At 45.1% G+C, this 15655-nt stretch overlaps 1 protein-coding gene across 1 annotated transcript in view; it reads left to right on the top strand.

The window, feature by feature from the left end:
- Positions 1 to 15655, top strand: part of CTNNBL1 (catenin beta like 1) — a 47585-nt gene that overhangs the window by 19228 nt on the left and 12702 nt on the right. Inside the window, exons 8-12 of the mRNA XM_059480717.1 lie at positions 1493 to 1565; positions 1838 to 1896; positions 2530 to 2678; positions 7205 to 7386; positions 15557 to 15654. Coding sequence (XP_059336700.1) covers positions 1493 to 1565; positions 1838 to 1896; positions 2530 to 2678; positions 7205 to 7386; positions 15557 to 15654 — 561 coding nt within the window. The remainder of the gene's footprint in view (positions 1 to 1492; positions 1566 to 1837; positions 1897 to 2529; positions 2679 to 7204; positions 7387 to 15556; position 15655) is intronic.

Below are 15655 nucleotides of genomic sequence, written 5' to 3'. Positions count from 1 at the left end.
CTTGGTCTTGAGTCTCTCTCCCTGACAGATGTGTTTGGGATTAACCCAGGATCTCAGCAGCTGGGTAGAGCTGCTGTGGAATGTCTCTGGGATAAGTTTTAAGATCAGGGTTCTGTCTGAGCAGTGATGAGGACATCTGGCACATAGTACAGAGCATGACTTTATTTTCTGACAACATTTCAGGTCTTATAATTGTATTGTGACTGTCAGAGCTGCATCAGAAAGCTCAGGTGGAGAGCTCATAGCTCACTTCTGCAAACACAAGCAGGATTTGATGATGTGTGCAGTCTTAGGAGATCAGAATGTTGTTTCCCAGCATTTGCAGGGCAGCAGTTGGTCACCCATGGCTGAAGGTGGCAGGGCTGGACAGCACTGAGCACCTTCCCCTCTCCCTCATGGTCTGCCTGGAGTTTGTCAATGCCATCCTCTGCAGGGTGGTTGAGGATCATTCTGCAGAGTGGTTTGGGATAATTCGTAATGAAAAGCTTTATTTAAAGTCCATACTTGGTGGTGTTTGGGATCTTCCTGCTTTACATGTTTCCATGTGTTGCCTGGTGCTTGCACACCATGCTTTGTTCCTTGGCAGAAGGGTGGGATGATTGGCCCAGCAGCCCTGCATAGGCAGGACTGTCCACTGTGCTGCAGGGAGTTGTGTGTTTGTGGAAAAACTGGGTGACAAATGCTGTGTTTTAAGCCTAGGACTTCTGTTTTTTCTCTTCTTGAAAAGTGGAGTATAAATTGCTGGTAACTGATGATTTTTCAACTTGTTTTATTTTATGAATCTCTCAGTAAAACTGGTTGCATTATTATCTAATTGGTTAATGTTCAGTCTGTTTCTGTAGATGAAGCAGCTTTGGCAGCATACAAAAACATTGGATTCAGTTCAGAATCCACTCTAGGGATTTTTTGAGGGGTTCAAATTCAGCATTTTCATTTCATTATGACTTTTTTAGCATATTTGAGGATGGAGGGAGTATCTGAAATGGAAGTTATGTGATTGTGCAGGCAAAACCCATCTCATGTTCTTCTGACTGACACTCTGATCCTCACAGGAAACTCTGGCAGTTATTATATGATGTTATTGGGATGTATGTTCTGAAATTCTGGTTTTGCTGACAGGCACTGACTTCCAGAACAAATATAAGTGCCATGCTCCCACTTAACATTGGGGGAAATATATCACAGGAAAGAGATTCTGTGTGGCAAACTGCTGGAGACTGTTCTTAGGTGTTTTGAGCCAAACCTACTGATGTAGGACGATGTGAAGAATCACAGTGGACCTTCTACATGTGTGCATGAACCAACAAGCACCTCCCATCACCCTGAATCAGAATTGTTACTGTTCTGTCACTAAGGAAAACTGCAGAATTACTGCAGTTGTGTTTTATTTTATGTGCTGCTCATACATTTGGTGATTTGATTAATGTGTTCTTCAAATCAATGAGAAGCTGAGGGCCTTGCCCTGATGGGTCTCTTGTTCCTTCCCCCACAGGCTAAGATGCCCTTTGATGCCAACAAGCTGTACTGCAGTGAGGTGCTGGCGATTCTGCTCCAGAATAATGATGGTGAGCCATGCCTGCCATATCTCTGTCAGTGAGGGCAGAATCCAGCCTTCTCTCAGATCACAGCAGCCCTTTTCTGCCTCCAGCTCTCCTTTGCTGCCTTAACTCTCCCCCATGTGCTCCCTCATCTCCACCCTCTATTTCTCTGCAGCTTTTGTGCTCTGTCAAGCTGTATTGATTTTGTTTGCTGATGTATCAGTGTTAGATGGCTGTAAAATCTGACAGTTAGCTTCATTTTTCTCTCTCTTTTCCCCCTTCCCCCCACCTCCATCTAGACAACAGAGAATTGCTTGGGGAGCTGGATGGGATCGATGTGCTGCTTCAGCAGTTATCTGTGAGTAATTCCCACATGCCTTCTCTTCCATCAGGAGACTGCTGGGCTGGGTGGGAGGAGTGGAAAATATCCGGGGTGCTGTCCTAGCAGTGCTTCATATTTGGTGAGGCATGGTCCCCAAATAGCTTCCATGTGGTGTGTCATCCATGGTCAGTGAGATGAATCCCTTTTGTAAAGATGAAGTCAAATTATTACAGTACAGTTTCATGGAGAGTTGGAGGTAGGCAGGAATTGGTCAATTTTCAGCATGCTCCACTCCAAGCACAGGGCTGCCCATGTTTGAGCTGGCTGAAGGTGGTGTGTTGCTTGCTCACCTCTGTTTCTTCAGGCAGTGCTGCCTGCAGCACCCTCAGGTATGAATTGTGTAGGAATCTCTGGTAATCAGCTTACTCACATGCTTGAGTATGAATTTGCCCTTCCCCTTGCACGCCCTGTGTGTTATCCTTTAAATCCTGCACATTTGTGGGTGCACAGTCAGGGCAGCAAAAGGCAGCAGCTGCAGAGGATGCAGCAGTGACCTGTCACTGGCTGACCCCTGTCAGGTGCTGGAGCTTTTGGTGCAAACTCTTCATGTGTGTTCTGCAACAGCACAGCCCAACATCTGGTGGTAATTTTGCTTTCTTTGTCCTTCAGGTGTTTAAACGACACAATCCAAGCACAGCAGAGGAACAGGAAATGATGGAGAACCTGTTTGATTCCCTCTGCTCCTGCCTCATGCTCAGCTCCAACCGTGATCGCTTCCTGAAGGGTGAGGGTCTGCAGCTGATGAACCTGATGCTCAGGTACCTCATTAGCCTTGTGATTTCCTTCCTGCTTTTGATGTGCCAATGCATATTCCAGCTAGATATTTGTGTTTTTATTTTAAAACTTCTCTGTTAGGATATTTGTCTGTCCTCTCTTTCTGTTTTTTTTCCAGCAGGTAAGTAAATTGGATTTTCTCAGATATGGAATCTCCACTCTTTGTCTTTATTTCCTAAGAACTGAGGTTGCCACAGTGGCTGCTGGAGAGTGGCAGATCTTTCATCTGGGTGTCTGCCACAGAGAATGCTGTAGGTCAAGTAAACCCTCTGAGGATTTGAACAACCTCTATGAGGGCAGGAGAGGACCTTTAGATGTCTCTAGGGAAAACATTTTTCCTTTTGTTCCCCATCTTAAGCTCTACTGTGTTGTGAAGCCTCTGAGCTGCTGAATTTTTGTGGATGCTGATACAAAAATTACTTTTGTGAATGGGGCATAGGTTTGCATTTCTTGTGCTGTGCTTTGTCACACCCTGAACCTCTGGGGCTTCTCTGCTCTCTCTCTCTCTCCACTTTTCCTTGCTGGGCTGGCACTGAGCTGTGTCTGCTGGGCTGTCTGGCTCCCCAGAGCTGCAGGAGGGCACAGCAGGCTCTGTCTGGCTGTCCCCAGAGTGCCAGGCTGTGTGCTGGTGGGTTAGCAAACACCAGCCAGGAATGCTGAGCTCCTGCAGCTCAGGGCTGGGGAATGTGTGGCAGCAGGGAACTGAATAAATAACCCAACATGGATTATTCAAATAGGAACACTGGGTTTTCTTGAGGCTAATTAAGGAAAAGCTCCAAAACTAAGAACGAGAGGGAGGCCTCCCTCTGCCTGGAATCCTGAGCTGCTGAACCAGCCTTGCAGAACTAATTAGTTGGAGTTCTTGTGCCATGTGGGTGGGATTCAGTATTTGGATTTTTAAGAGCTTTTTACCCATTTTTTTGACTCTACTGTTTACCACTCTCTGCACAGGACTCCAGCTGGAAAATTATGACAAGTGGAAAATTCTCCTTGGCTGCATTTTGCCCCCCATAGTAGTTGCAAAGGGGTTGGGAGGGACAAAGTCTGATAGACAGTTTCCAAGGCCTCAATCTGTGGATTCTACAGTTTGAGTGGGATAGGTAAAGTGACAGTGGAAAAAAACTAACAATTCACAGAATTTGTTCTAGAAGCTTCTGTCCCTACTGTCCACAGGCATGTACTATACTGACAGCTGATTATTTTATATTTTTAAAATTCTTCTAATCTAGTTGTAGTGCTTAGAAGGTCTCACAGGTGCTCAGTTTTTCTTGGACAGAGCAACTTAGGTGACCGCAATCTGTTGTAAATAGGGAGTGAATGTGGATAGTTGTGATCTGAAGCTGAAGTACATCTGTATCTCCTTGATACCTCCATGATAAACAGCAGAGAGCAGACATGCATTTCAGTTGTGATTGACCACCTTGCCCACAAACAAGGCAGAGTATTTTTCTCTCCTGTTGGTGTCCTCTGAAGGCCGGGGGCAGAGATCTGTTATTTTTTGGTTTTACTTTGGAGGTGGTTAATCACTGTACCACAGCCTGTGCAGATGAAAGGAGAAATGGGCAAAGTTGAAAGTGTATTGACATGATGCGAGATAGATAAGCTGTGTGAGAATAAAGATATCAGGCTTGAATCTCCATTACTGTCGTGGGGAACACAGCATTCTGTGTCTGGTGCTGCCCGATCCATCCAGCCAAGTCGTTCCATTATTGATGGTTGTGCACACACACCTGCAGAGAGCTGCAGCAGCTTTCAATGAGCATTTAATGTGCTCATGATATTCCTACAGATAGTCATGAGAACAGGATGGACTCTGTTATACTGAGCCTTAAAATGTGTAGCCAACAGCAAAAGGCAATGTTGTATCATGTGAACTTCTCCTGGTTTATGGGGGGGTCAGTGGTAATGCCTGAAAATGAGACCAGTGTGGCTGATGTGCCTTATGTGCATGTCCTGGACTTGTGCTGTGGTCTGGGACTTCAGCTGGCCCTGAAGGAACTGGGGCTTCACCAAGCAGGTAATGGGAGGTGAGCAGAGGGTCTGGAAGAAGATCCGGTCGAGAGGGATGAAGCTGGTGACAGCAGGAGAGAAAGAGGAAATTTGGAAGTAGAATGAGAGCAGGGCTATATATAATTATTTAATTTACATCTCTACACCATTTATTTAATGTCACATTTTTATCAAAAACAAGATGGTTTACCAAGGTAGCAGCCACCAGCAGAAAGTTTAGAAATGTCCCTTAGAATTAAACTACATTTTCTTTTTAGTTCAGAAAGTACTTCTTAGTGCTCATTCCCTCAGTCCTGCCTTAGTAACCTGACTGCAGTTTAGCCCAAATAGAGGAAAGCAGGCTTGTCCTGTCAGCTCCTGGTGCTCTGACAGGCAGTTATTGCTTTGGCTGTACAGCTGTGTGGGGTTTGAGGAGATGCAGCCGTGTCACTCCCAGGGGATGTGTCAGGGATATTCTCTGTTGCTCAGGGAAAATGATGTGTGGCTTTCCCAGCTATGAACTGAGGAGCATGTGTATGCACAGAGACAAATAGAGCCCAGGGAGCTCATGGGGACCTGCAGCACTTGGGCCACAAACTGTTCTGTCCTGCAGCTATGCTGGGACTGTTCTTGACCCTCAATGAAAGCTTTTATCTCCTGTACAGAAAACAAGGTGAAACCAGACAACTCCACATGGCTCCCCAAAGCTTTTCTGTAGCTATTTCAGGCTAGATTTTTTTATGATTATTAAAATATTTTTATGTTTTCTTGTCCTGCTGTTCCTAATGACCCCTGGAAACATAAGCTGTCTCTTTACTAAATCTTCTGGTTAATTAAATGGAACCATTTTATGCACACTTTCCCAGGAAATCTAGTGTTCTGCTTGTACTGGGATTTTGGAAAGTTAAAGGCTAATATGTAAAGTACAAATAATGTCAGAACCTCTTTTTAAAAAAAAATAGATGTATCAAAAGAATTGTCTCAGATGTAAAGGTGTTAAAAGGAGGAAAACAATGATCAGTGAATAAAGTTGTAATTCAGAGTTTCCATGAACACTGAGGCCCCTCTGTATTTGGTAATTCTCATGTTTGCTTGTCTGTGAATTAGTGTTCAGCTAAAAGTTCCTTCAATGAGCACAGATGAGACTAAGATAAACTGCTTGCCCTCTGGCAGAATAAATATTTCAAATAAAATCAACTCCAGACAGTCCAGGCAAGAAGCTATTGATCTCTAAAAGCTTGAACTTAAACCCAATGAATATTCCAGAGCTCAGCCCTGCACAGCTTTCCTAAATGCTGATCAATATGCAATTACTTCCCCTGGAAACATTTCTGGTGTCATCTGGCCTAAGGAGTACTTTATTTTTAGCTCTCTGTAGTGGGGATGAGGGGGTGCCAAACCACCCTCCTGCACAGCCCTTGGTTGCTGGGGGGAACTCAGGTTCCAGTTCTGCCCCCCAGCCATGGGGTCAAAGTACCTGGGGCTGCTCTGGGCAGGGTCACTTTCTTTCATTCTGGGGTGTTCATATATAGGTATTTTAGTTTGCCTGTTGTTAGGGGCTCATGAAGTTGTGTCTCTGCAGGGAAGTTGTTTTCCACAGCTCTCTGGAGGCTTTGAGGAGCCCCTGCTGATGGACATGGGGTCCTGGTGGCTCAGTCTGCAGCTGGGCAGGATCAGAGGGGATTTGCATGTGCTTGGGGTGAAAGGTTTGAGGCTTGTGACTGTCCTGTCCTGGAGGGAATGTCCTGCTAGGCTGGCCTCTGGGGACACTGGTGGCTTATGTTCTCCAAGCTCCTGTTAGCTCCCACTGATACTCACTTGGTCTGGGCTGTGTTATTGAGCAGTTTTTCAGTTCAGTTTCAGTTTTCCCCTGGATGGATTATAAATTCCTCTGGTTTGGTTTGTGAGGTACAGGGCAGCTGGAGATCATTTTCAGGGCATCCCTGTGTTACTGGGGTGAGTTACCACCATCAACATTCTGAACTGGCACTAAAGCAGAGCAGCCCAGAGTCTGTCAGCCTCCTTCCATTGTGTGGCTCCTGGTGATGGGATTTCATTAAAACTGACCCAGATGTGCTCACCAAACTTACTCCTTTCTAAATTAAACTGTTTTTTGATTGCAATCCTGATCTTTTTGGAGATAGTATTTGCCTTTTGTACCCAACCCAGCCTCCCCTTCTGTTTTGTGCCAGTGTTTGTAAAGGAGTGAGAAAAATATCTTCTTCAGTAGCCAAGAAATAAGAAAATAAAACCATGACAATAAAATCCATAAAATGAAATAAAAACAGAAAATAAAAAGAAATAAAAGACATTAAAAAAGAAATAACCAAGACAATATTCTCAGCCACAGTTTTGAAGAGAGTTACTGTTCATACAATGTTTTGCCTTCTAGAAGAGAAATCTTGCTTAGAGCCTGTGCTCAGACTCTTCATCTTGTCATGTTCCTTTCCTTGTCTCTGTAAAGCAGGGTGCTCCAAAGCTCCTCATGTCCCTGTACAATTTCCTTTGCCTCTTTCCACAGAGAGAAGAAGATTTCCCGCAGCAGTGCCCTGAAGGTGCTGGACCACGCCATGATCGGACCAGAGGGCACAGACAACTGTCACAAGTTTGTGGACATCCTTGGGCTGAGAACCATCTTCCCTCTCTTCATGAAATCACCCAAAAAGATAAAGAAGGTTGGAACAACTGAAAAAGAACACGAAGGTAGGTGTGCTTCCAGGTCCTTCTTATTGCAATGGAGAATGGACAGCCAGTGTCTGAAAAGAACCTGCAGGGAGGAGGGAAGGGCTCAGCACCCATCTTCTTTCAGCTCTGGGTGTCCAGCCTGCTGCTCCTGCGACAGCTGGCTGTTGAGGGCACACTTGTCCTGCTTGTTTTGGTATCAGCAGCTCCTGGCAATTCCATTTCATGTGCTGTTAATAAGTTATTTTACTCCTGTAGAGTCTGTTGTTTGAAGCTCTTACTCTGATGCAAAACTCTTTTGAAAAGAGTAATGAGGCAACTACAAATGTCACCTCAAAAGCAGTGTTTTCATGGCTCTGAGCACTGAAGTGTGACTGGATGAACATCAGGCATTGCAGAAATAAACTGCATTGCTTTTGAAGTTACTTTTTTTTCCCTTTTTATATTTTTAACTCTCTACCCTGGAAAACTGCTTTAACAGAGTTCTACTGTGGAGGAAAGCTACTATTACTGTGGGACCTTACACTGAGCTGAGTGGTCAGTCCCTCCTGCTCCTGGTTACACTGCCTTTCCCATTTTGTTGGGAAACAAAATAGACTATGGAAGAAACTTTAAATACTGTCAGTGATGCTTAAGGTTTTTTTGCCAGTTCATTGCTCAGCTCAGTTCTAGAGGGTGAATATTGTCAAAAGCTGAAGAGGTGTGAGTGGCTCTCACACAGACTTAGGATCCCTCCTGAGCTCTTACAGCAAGCCAAGGGAAAGTGGAAGGAAATAGCAAAAACATGGGAGCTTGAAACCCAAATCCCCTGCTTTGGGACTGTCCTGGTAGCCCAGGTGGGACTCAGGGGTTCCTCCAAGGCCAGGAGGGAGGTGCTGTCCCTGCAGAGCTCTCTGGGTGCTGGCTGGGACTGAGCAGCTCCTTTCACTGGCAGAGCTGCTGAGCTGGGCACAGCTGCTTGTCCTCCCTCCTGAGGGCAAGGAATGAGCAGTGGCATGGGCTGGGCATGTGTGGCAGTGGCCTCCTTTCCTGGCACAGATGGAGAGCTGTCACTAACCCCAGAGCAATTCACACACCTGCTGACAGTTCTGGTCGCTTTATCTGCCTTGTGTTGCTTGTCTTGGATAGATAATGGTGAGGGGGAAATTGTGGCCTGGGGTTTATTCAATGGACTTGCAGAGCTAGGTTTGGTTTCTGTAGGTTATGTAATAAAATTGCAGGTTTATGTAATAAAATACACAGTTATGCTTCAGTGGATTTAGGGGAAGTTTAAAAATTTTCATTTGCAGTGTGAAAATGAGGTTTGTTTAATTCTTCTTACTGAGAGAAAGCTTCAGCTGGAATGGGAGGTTCTGTGTAGAGGTCTGAGTCTGTGGTTCATGCCATTGACTTAATTTTTCAGTTTTGGAAAGTGAGCTAATCTCTGTCTCATCTGCTTCTTCTGGAGACTGCAGTTGATACCTGTGGGCAGTCCTGGCTGCTGTGAGGATTAGTCTGGAAAGCCCTGACAGGGTCAGTTCCTGACTATTTCTGTGATAGCATGAAAAGGCAATCTGGCCTCAGGAGAGTGAAGTGATCCATGCAAACAGGTTTTGTATCACATCTCCGTCTCATTATCATGCTGAAGAAAGGGAGAACATTAAGATGAGTCCAGAAATCAGTTCTATTAAAATAAACTCTCCCTAAAAGGCTGTGGTAGTAAGTCCAATTTTCTTTGTTTTGCATCACTGGGCAGGTGAGTTAGTGAATTTCTAACGACAGGAGGTAATAGAGATGTTCAGCAGGGTTCCCTGGGGGCTGTCAGCCTGTCCTGACACAGTGTAAGCAGCACAGTGTGTGCTTTACTCTGCTCACTGTTGCCCCAACCATCCAGTAGTTGCTCCTGGGGGGAACCTGGCACAGGCTCCTGGGTCCCTCTGGCCTTAAGGGAAATGGTGCAGGTGTGGCATGATGGAACTGGTGTCCTCTGTGCTGTTCTGGTCCTAGGAACATGCTGCTTTTTGCTTATCTCCTTTGTTTATTGATCAAAAAGAACTCTCATGTTCAGTGTGCATCATTTCTCATAAAAACTTTATCCTGTGTTCAATCAGTTTAAAAAAAAATTAATTAGAACAATGTTGTTTTAGGAGAGCTTTCATGTGTATGCCAAATGGAGGAAGAGATTCCTTTAAAGGATTCTTTGGACTGGCTTGGCAGCAGTGGCATCAGTGTTTATTTGCAGCAGCTGTGAGGAGCTGGGCTGTGCTTGCCCTCTCTGCATTGCTGCTGGGATGGTGTCAGGCTGGGCATCCCAGACTATGCTGTAAAACACAAAATCCTCAGTGGGCTCTGAAACCTGGGCCCTAATTACAGCTGCCTAAAGGCCAGCCCTGGGTGAGGCTCCAAACAGCTCTGCTGAAGGGTTTGTCCTGCCTGTCCCTCTGTCCCTTTGTGTGCAGTGGCTGAAGTGCCACCAGGCTGGGGCTCCTGACACCCAATGTGGCTCCAGGTGCTTCACCTCTCCCAGTACATCCAATGCTCAATCTCCAGAGCACCAAATCTTCTGTATGTATTTGATGCTTGTAGGAAAATATCCCCTTGTCTTTATTTTATAGCAGTGTTGCTATTTACATAAGAGATAGTCTATAAAACCATGTTTGTTTTATTGTCTCTAAGGCAGTGTTCTGAATGTGACAAAATAATAAATACCTCAGTGAAAAAAAAAATCTCAATGTGACTTGCTGAGCTTTTATTTATTGAAGAAATTTATAATCCAAATTAAATTTGATAAAAGTGACTTCTCTGTAATGTATTTTTTCCTTTCTAAATGCTAGCATAAAGGTGTCAGTGCTGGTTAGCTACATTTTAAACACTGTCAGTGTTTAAAAATTATTTTACTCTAGGGAGCCTGTGAACAATTTAAATCCAAACTGCACATATTTATGCTTTATGTACACTATGTAATTAGGAAAAAAGAAAGGGAAAATTTCTTAACCATCTTTATGGATGATCTGAGCCTGAAGATTGGGCCTGTGGTGTCTAACTGAGTGCCCATTATCTACACTTGAATTTTGCCTGTGTTTGTACAGATCATTATATTAGGATATTAGATTTGGGAGAAAAAACTCATTGGAAGCAATTTCCCTTTTTCTGAGGCAGTGAAGCAACTCAGAGCAGAAATATTTTGCAGCTGAAGACAGAAATGGCTTAGAGTTCTCCTGTGTCTGTGGATTTGTAGTACCCATGTGAATGCCCAGCTGGGTTGGACAGCCACAAAGAGAACCAGCCTGGCTGTGTAGGAGGTGTTGTGGTTGTGTATTGTGAGCTGGTTGAACAGCAGTGTCCCTTTAATGTCTGTGATTGCAGGGAGTGCACAGAAATCTGCCTCTGGGTGGTTCTTGGCATAAATAGAGGGTAAGATTTTAAGTAACTTCAGTGTTACTTCAGTGGCTTTTGAAAAGTGGGGGTTGCTATATAAGCATCTACATTGCAAAAACCTTCCTGCTGCAGAGCTGAGAGTTGGGGTGTCCCCCTGTCCGTGAGGGCGCAGCAGCTCTCAGCACGGTCAAGTCACAGCATTAGATGCTGGTTTAAAATTCTTGAACAGTCTCAGTGAGCTAAAAATGGAGAAAACACAAATTCCTCCTGAATTAGAGAGTCTGTAGTGAAGCAATCATAGCTGGCTCGACAGGCTGTATATCCTCCTGCTCTTTTTTAGGATGGTTATTTGCAGCTGAGTTTTGCTCACTTGGAGAGTGTAATGAACTATAAAAGGATGTTTGTCCAATTCATCTTCATTTAAAAGCCTTCTCTTGTCTTAGATGTCGGTTTTACTTAGGAATGCTTAATTTGATAACCTGAGAATTAGTTCAGCCAGTTTCCAAAGGAGAATTCCTATTGCTGGGGTGTTTTGCTTGTTTGCCCTCTGTCAATAACAAAGCCTCTTTTAGAGATCCTCAGCTACACCCTCCCTTTTAAAACAACAACAAAACCCATTTCTTAGTAAATATACTCTTAGTCCTTTGTGACATGCACTAAAGGCAGCAGAGCCCTTGGAATTAATGTCTGCCTCAGAGCCAGGTTCCCTGGGCGTGGGGAAGTGAAAAGGCAGCAGCAGAAACATGGCCTGATAAGGAGTTTTTGGTATTAACTGAGCACCCTCTGCCAGCCAGCAAAAAATGTTTTTCTTTTGGTGGTCTTGAGGAGTGAGCACCCAGGGAAGGCATCAGTCTGTTTAAGCTGAGCTTTATTATGCCAATTTGTTATTTCACCATCACCCTCTGACAGGAACCTGTGATTTGAGTGAGCCATGATGCTGAGAACAGAGTTAAATTTATCTCAATTAAAGTGAGCGTGCTCTGTTGCAAGAACATCAGAAAAATAAACTTTCTCAGTCAATAGAAAGAATTTTGTTTTACGTTCAGCTTGATGACTGGATCCAGCTCACCAGGGCTATTGCATGTGGAGCTTTTCCAACCCTCCCAGGCCCCCCTTCACCCATCCATAAAATTGGTGTTTCTTGCTTGTTCTCAGTATTTTAAGATAAGATTTTTCTTGGCAAAATGCAGTGATACTTGAGTGGGTCATTCTTCTGAAAGGTAGATTATTAATGCACGTGGCAACAAGTCAGGTTATCAGATGCTACACCACTGGAATGGCATGTCCCAGTGCCACCTGTAATGCTGGCATGGACCAGTGGCTTCATCCAGGTTTCCCTGAAGCAGCCCTGAAGCCACAGAGTTGTGTGCCTAGGAGGGGTAGGAGTATCTCAAAGAGCTGGCTGGCTTTTTTCTGGTATTTTCCTGCTTCTAATTAGAAACTACATTTTATTTTAAGTGTTCTTCACAAGACAGAAGGCTCTTAAATATGTTCTGCGGTTCATGAGATCACCCTGCTTGGTCTCCAATGGGCTGCTGTCTCTGGCATCCAGAACTGCCCACTGACCCCTTCCTGCAGGATGATGCTTGCCTCCTCTTCCTCACTGTTGAGCTTCCTCCCCTGCCAAGCAGATGTCCATTATAATGAGATGTAAAAAGAAAAAAAAAAAAAAAAAAGCAGGGGGTGGGGATAATAAAGGCAGAGGAGTGTAGTGTTACAGCTTGATTTGACAGGACCTCCTGCTGTTGCAGCTGCCAGTGCCAGCCATGGAATAGATTAATCTGTATTCCAACACGCCGAGCTGAAGTCAAGATCGATCTAATTAGGGTGTTTTAAACACTGCTTGCATGCTGAAGCCTCTGTGCCTGTCTGGAGAGGGAAAGGCTCCCAAGAGCTTGAGGTGATGCTGGACCAAGCAGGACCCTGGTGCTGCTGCAGGAAGCACATGGAATGTGACCTCCTATAGCCAGGGCTGTGTCTGGGGTGGTGCCCTGCAGGGTTGGGGTCGTGGGGAGTGGCAGGGCTTGCAGGTGAGCCAGCCATGGGGCAGCAGCAGTGCTGCTGGCTGGTGAGAGAAGCCTTCCATCTTCCCACATCCATGAATTTAGGGGATTTTTGGGATGTTTGCATGAACAAAGTTGTTCTTGATGCATAGTAGCTGCCAGGTGGTACCTATTTTTTCTGTGGAGGCACCTTTGTGGTGCTTCAGCACAGCTTGGTTTGGTGTTTGCTTCTCAAAGGAATCACATTTATTCATTCTTTGAAACAGGGCTCTTCTGCAACCTCTGCCTCTGGCCTTGTCTGTGCCCTCCCTGGAAGTGATGCCTTTTGTGCAGGGGATGTGGGCTTTGGCTGAGTGTTACATTCCTGTGGAGAAGCTCCCAGAATATTCTGAGGCAGGGAGGCTGCCTGTGGCTTCACCCTGGGGCAATGCATAGCTCATGGCCTCTGTCTGCGCTGAGATCAAAGCCAGGCAGCTGCAGGTTCTGGGAACTCAAAACAGCATCAACAACTCACTATTTCCCAAAGGAGATCCAACCCTGAGTAAATATTGTGATTACAGCTTTTAAAATGTTGCCCATGTGAGATGGAGATTGGGTCAGTCCATGGTAAAATGGTGAGACCCCATCTGTGGGAGCCTGCACCCCAAGGTTCGTGTTTCTCCCTTCCCATGGCTGTGCAAACACTTTAATCCACTGAATTATAGACTCAGCCTCTCATTCCATCAAGCTTTGCCCTCATTTTGGCCAGTGTCCTTGCCTGTGGATGTTGGTATTTATTGGGACAGGCCTTGCATTATCAGACATAACCTTGATTTTGGGGTGTGACATAAAACACATTTGTGTGTTATTTTTCAGGAAGCTGATAAAAAAACAGTTTAGATAGTTCAGAAATATTTCTGTAAAATATTTCTTTGAACATTTTGACTAGGCAACAGTATTTCCTGGATTTTGTGCAGTGATATGTTGAAAGAACAACCTTGTTCTCAAAACCTCTGTGTCAGCTCCTTTAGACTTGTCAGTAGTTTTAAAGATTTTATTGATAAAATGGATAAATATCTGCATACAACCACCAAAGCAAAAATGATGGCTAAAATACATTTCCTAGTAAAGGAATATTGGAAAAAAGCAATGAAGATAGATCATTGGTGAGAATACTGCTACTAAAATGCTGCATCAACACTTCCAAAAAAAGAAGGTTGGGGGGAAAAAATAGTGTGACATACAGAACGCTGACTTCTTCCTAAACCAGCAGAGCATATGTTGGCATATATGGGGAAAAAAAGAAAAAAAAAATTCATTTTGTTGAATTTCTTTCTCCTTAAGAAAATGAAAACTTGCCAGAACTTGAAGGATTTTACAGTGCTTTTAATGTCAACAGTTAATTTGGTGTAGCTTTTAGTGGAGTAGCAGTTTGTGTGCAGTGGGAGCGTGCTCTGCCACCCCCGAGCCATCGCTGAGCCCCGTGGGGCTGTCGGAATGACGGAGCAGCCGCGCGGTGCGGCCGCCCGATAAACCTGTTATCTGCTGCTCCTCCTGCCAGCCACGCTCCCAATCTCCTTGCAACATGAAAAATTGACACCACCTCAGGCAGAAATCTGTTTCGAAAAGGAAGCTCCATTTATAAGCAGCTAATGAAAAGGGGGGTGTTGGTGTACCTGTGCAGCCTCTCGTGGTGCTGCCCTTGTGCAGGATGCAGATAATCCGTGCAGCAGGGAGCACAGGCAGGCAGCCTGCCTGCCTTCACCTTCCAGGGCCCAGGCAGCTGGGAACAGGTGCTCCCAGCAAACACTGGTTCTTTGTACTGGACTGGTCAGTCAGGGCTGCTCGTGGCTCTGGGCTGGGCAGCGCTGAGGAAATGCATGGTGTGACAGCAATGAGATGGTGATCCCTCTCCTCTGCACGCTGTTTTTCCCCCTCTGAAAATGTCAAATCTTGAGGCCTCATTGCTCCCTAGCACCATGGCTGAGGAACTGTTTATGGCCATTAATTTTCATCAGTCTTAATCAGCAAGATTACAGTGAGGACATCTTGGAAAAGCTGGAGTGGCTAAACCAGCAGGTCTGTGCTTAATGCAGTCATGCTGGTGGGAAGTTGTACTGACTGGTTTGGAAAGGGAAAGAGATTCAAGCCCTTCTCCTTTGCTTTGCACTTCTGTGCTTGGGCTTGAGGAGAGTGGCTCAGTCTCCTCTCAGAGTGGTGAGACATTGACACAAGTGTCTCCTGTGGGCTTGCAGCCTTGAATTTTACTTGTCTCCTTGGTTTGTGCTGAAAAATATGACCCCCAAGTGCAATTGAGAAGACTGTAAACATGTTTATTTGGTCGTTTCTGGTTTGTTGTGGCCCATTTATATTCATTGATGGGACTTTCTTTAAATGAAAGTGGTTGGTTTGAGAATTTTTCCACTAGCTCATACCTCTTCAGTCTCTGCAGGAGTGCACTTACTCCCTTTCTCCAGCTCTCTTGTTTCAGTAGCTGTCCCTGCTTTGGTGACTTGAGGGTCATTTGGATGCTGGTTTTGGCCAGGGCTCCTTTAGGCACAAAAGAGGAGAAAACCAGAGTGAAACTTGTGCACTATGTGAGGTGCTTTAGGTCCCTGAGGCAGAGGAGGAGGAGACCTCACTGTGGCTGGAATGAGGAGCTGTCTCTGCTCCCTGCAAACATGGCTTGTGGCTCTCTCTGCTGCTCTCTCTCCTCTCACCATGATGGGAAGGAACCAGGGTTCTGCTTATCAACATGCTGGAGTGTTAATAGTGAATTTAATGCCTTGTTACAGAGGGAAATAAGCTCCTCTTCCTGATCTCAGGCTGCAATTTTCATTTTGTATTTCTAGAACATGTCTGTTCCATCCTGGCTTCCCTTCTGCGAAACCTGAGAGGGCAGCAGAGGACACGGTTACTGAATAAATTCACAGAGAATGACAGTGAGAAGG

This window comes from Ammospiza nelsoni, chromosome 12, assembly GCF_027579445.1.
Source record: "Ammospiza nelsoni isolate bAmmNel1 chromosome 12, bAmmNel1.pri, whole genome shotgun sequence".
In the NCBI taxonomy this organism is placed as follows: domain Eukaryota; kingdom Metazoa; phylum Chordata; class Aves; order Passeriformes; family Passerellidae; genus Ammospiza; species Ammospiza nelsoni.
This window is presented reverse-complemented; position numbering and strand designations above follow the sequence as displayed.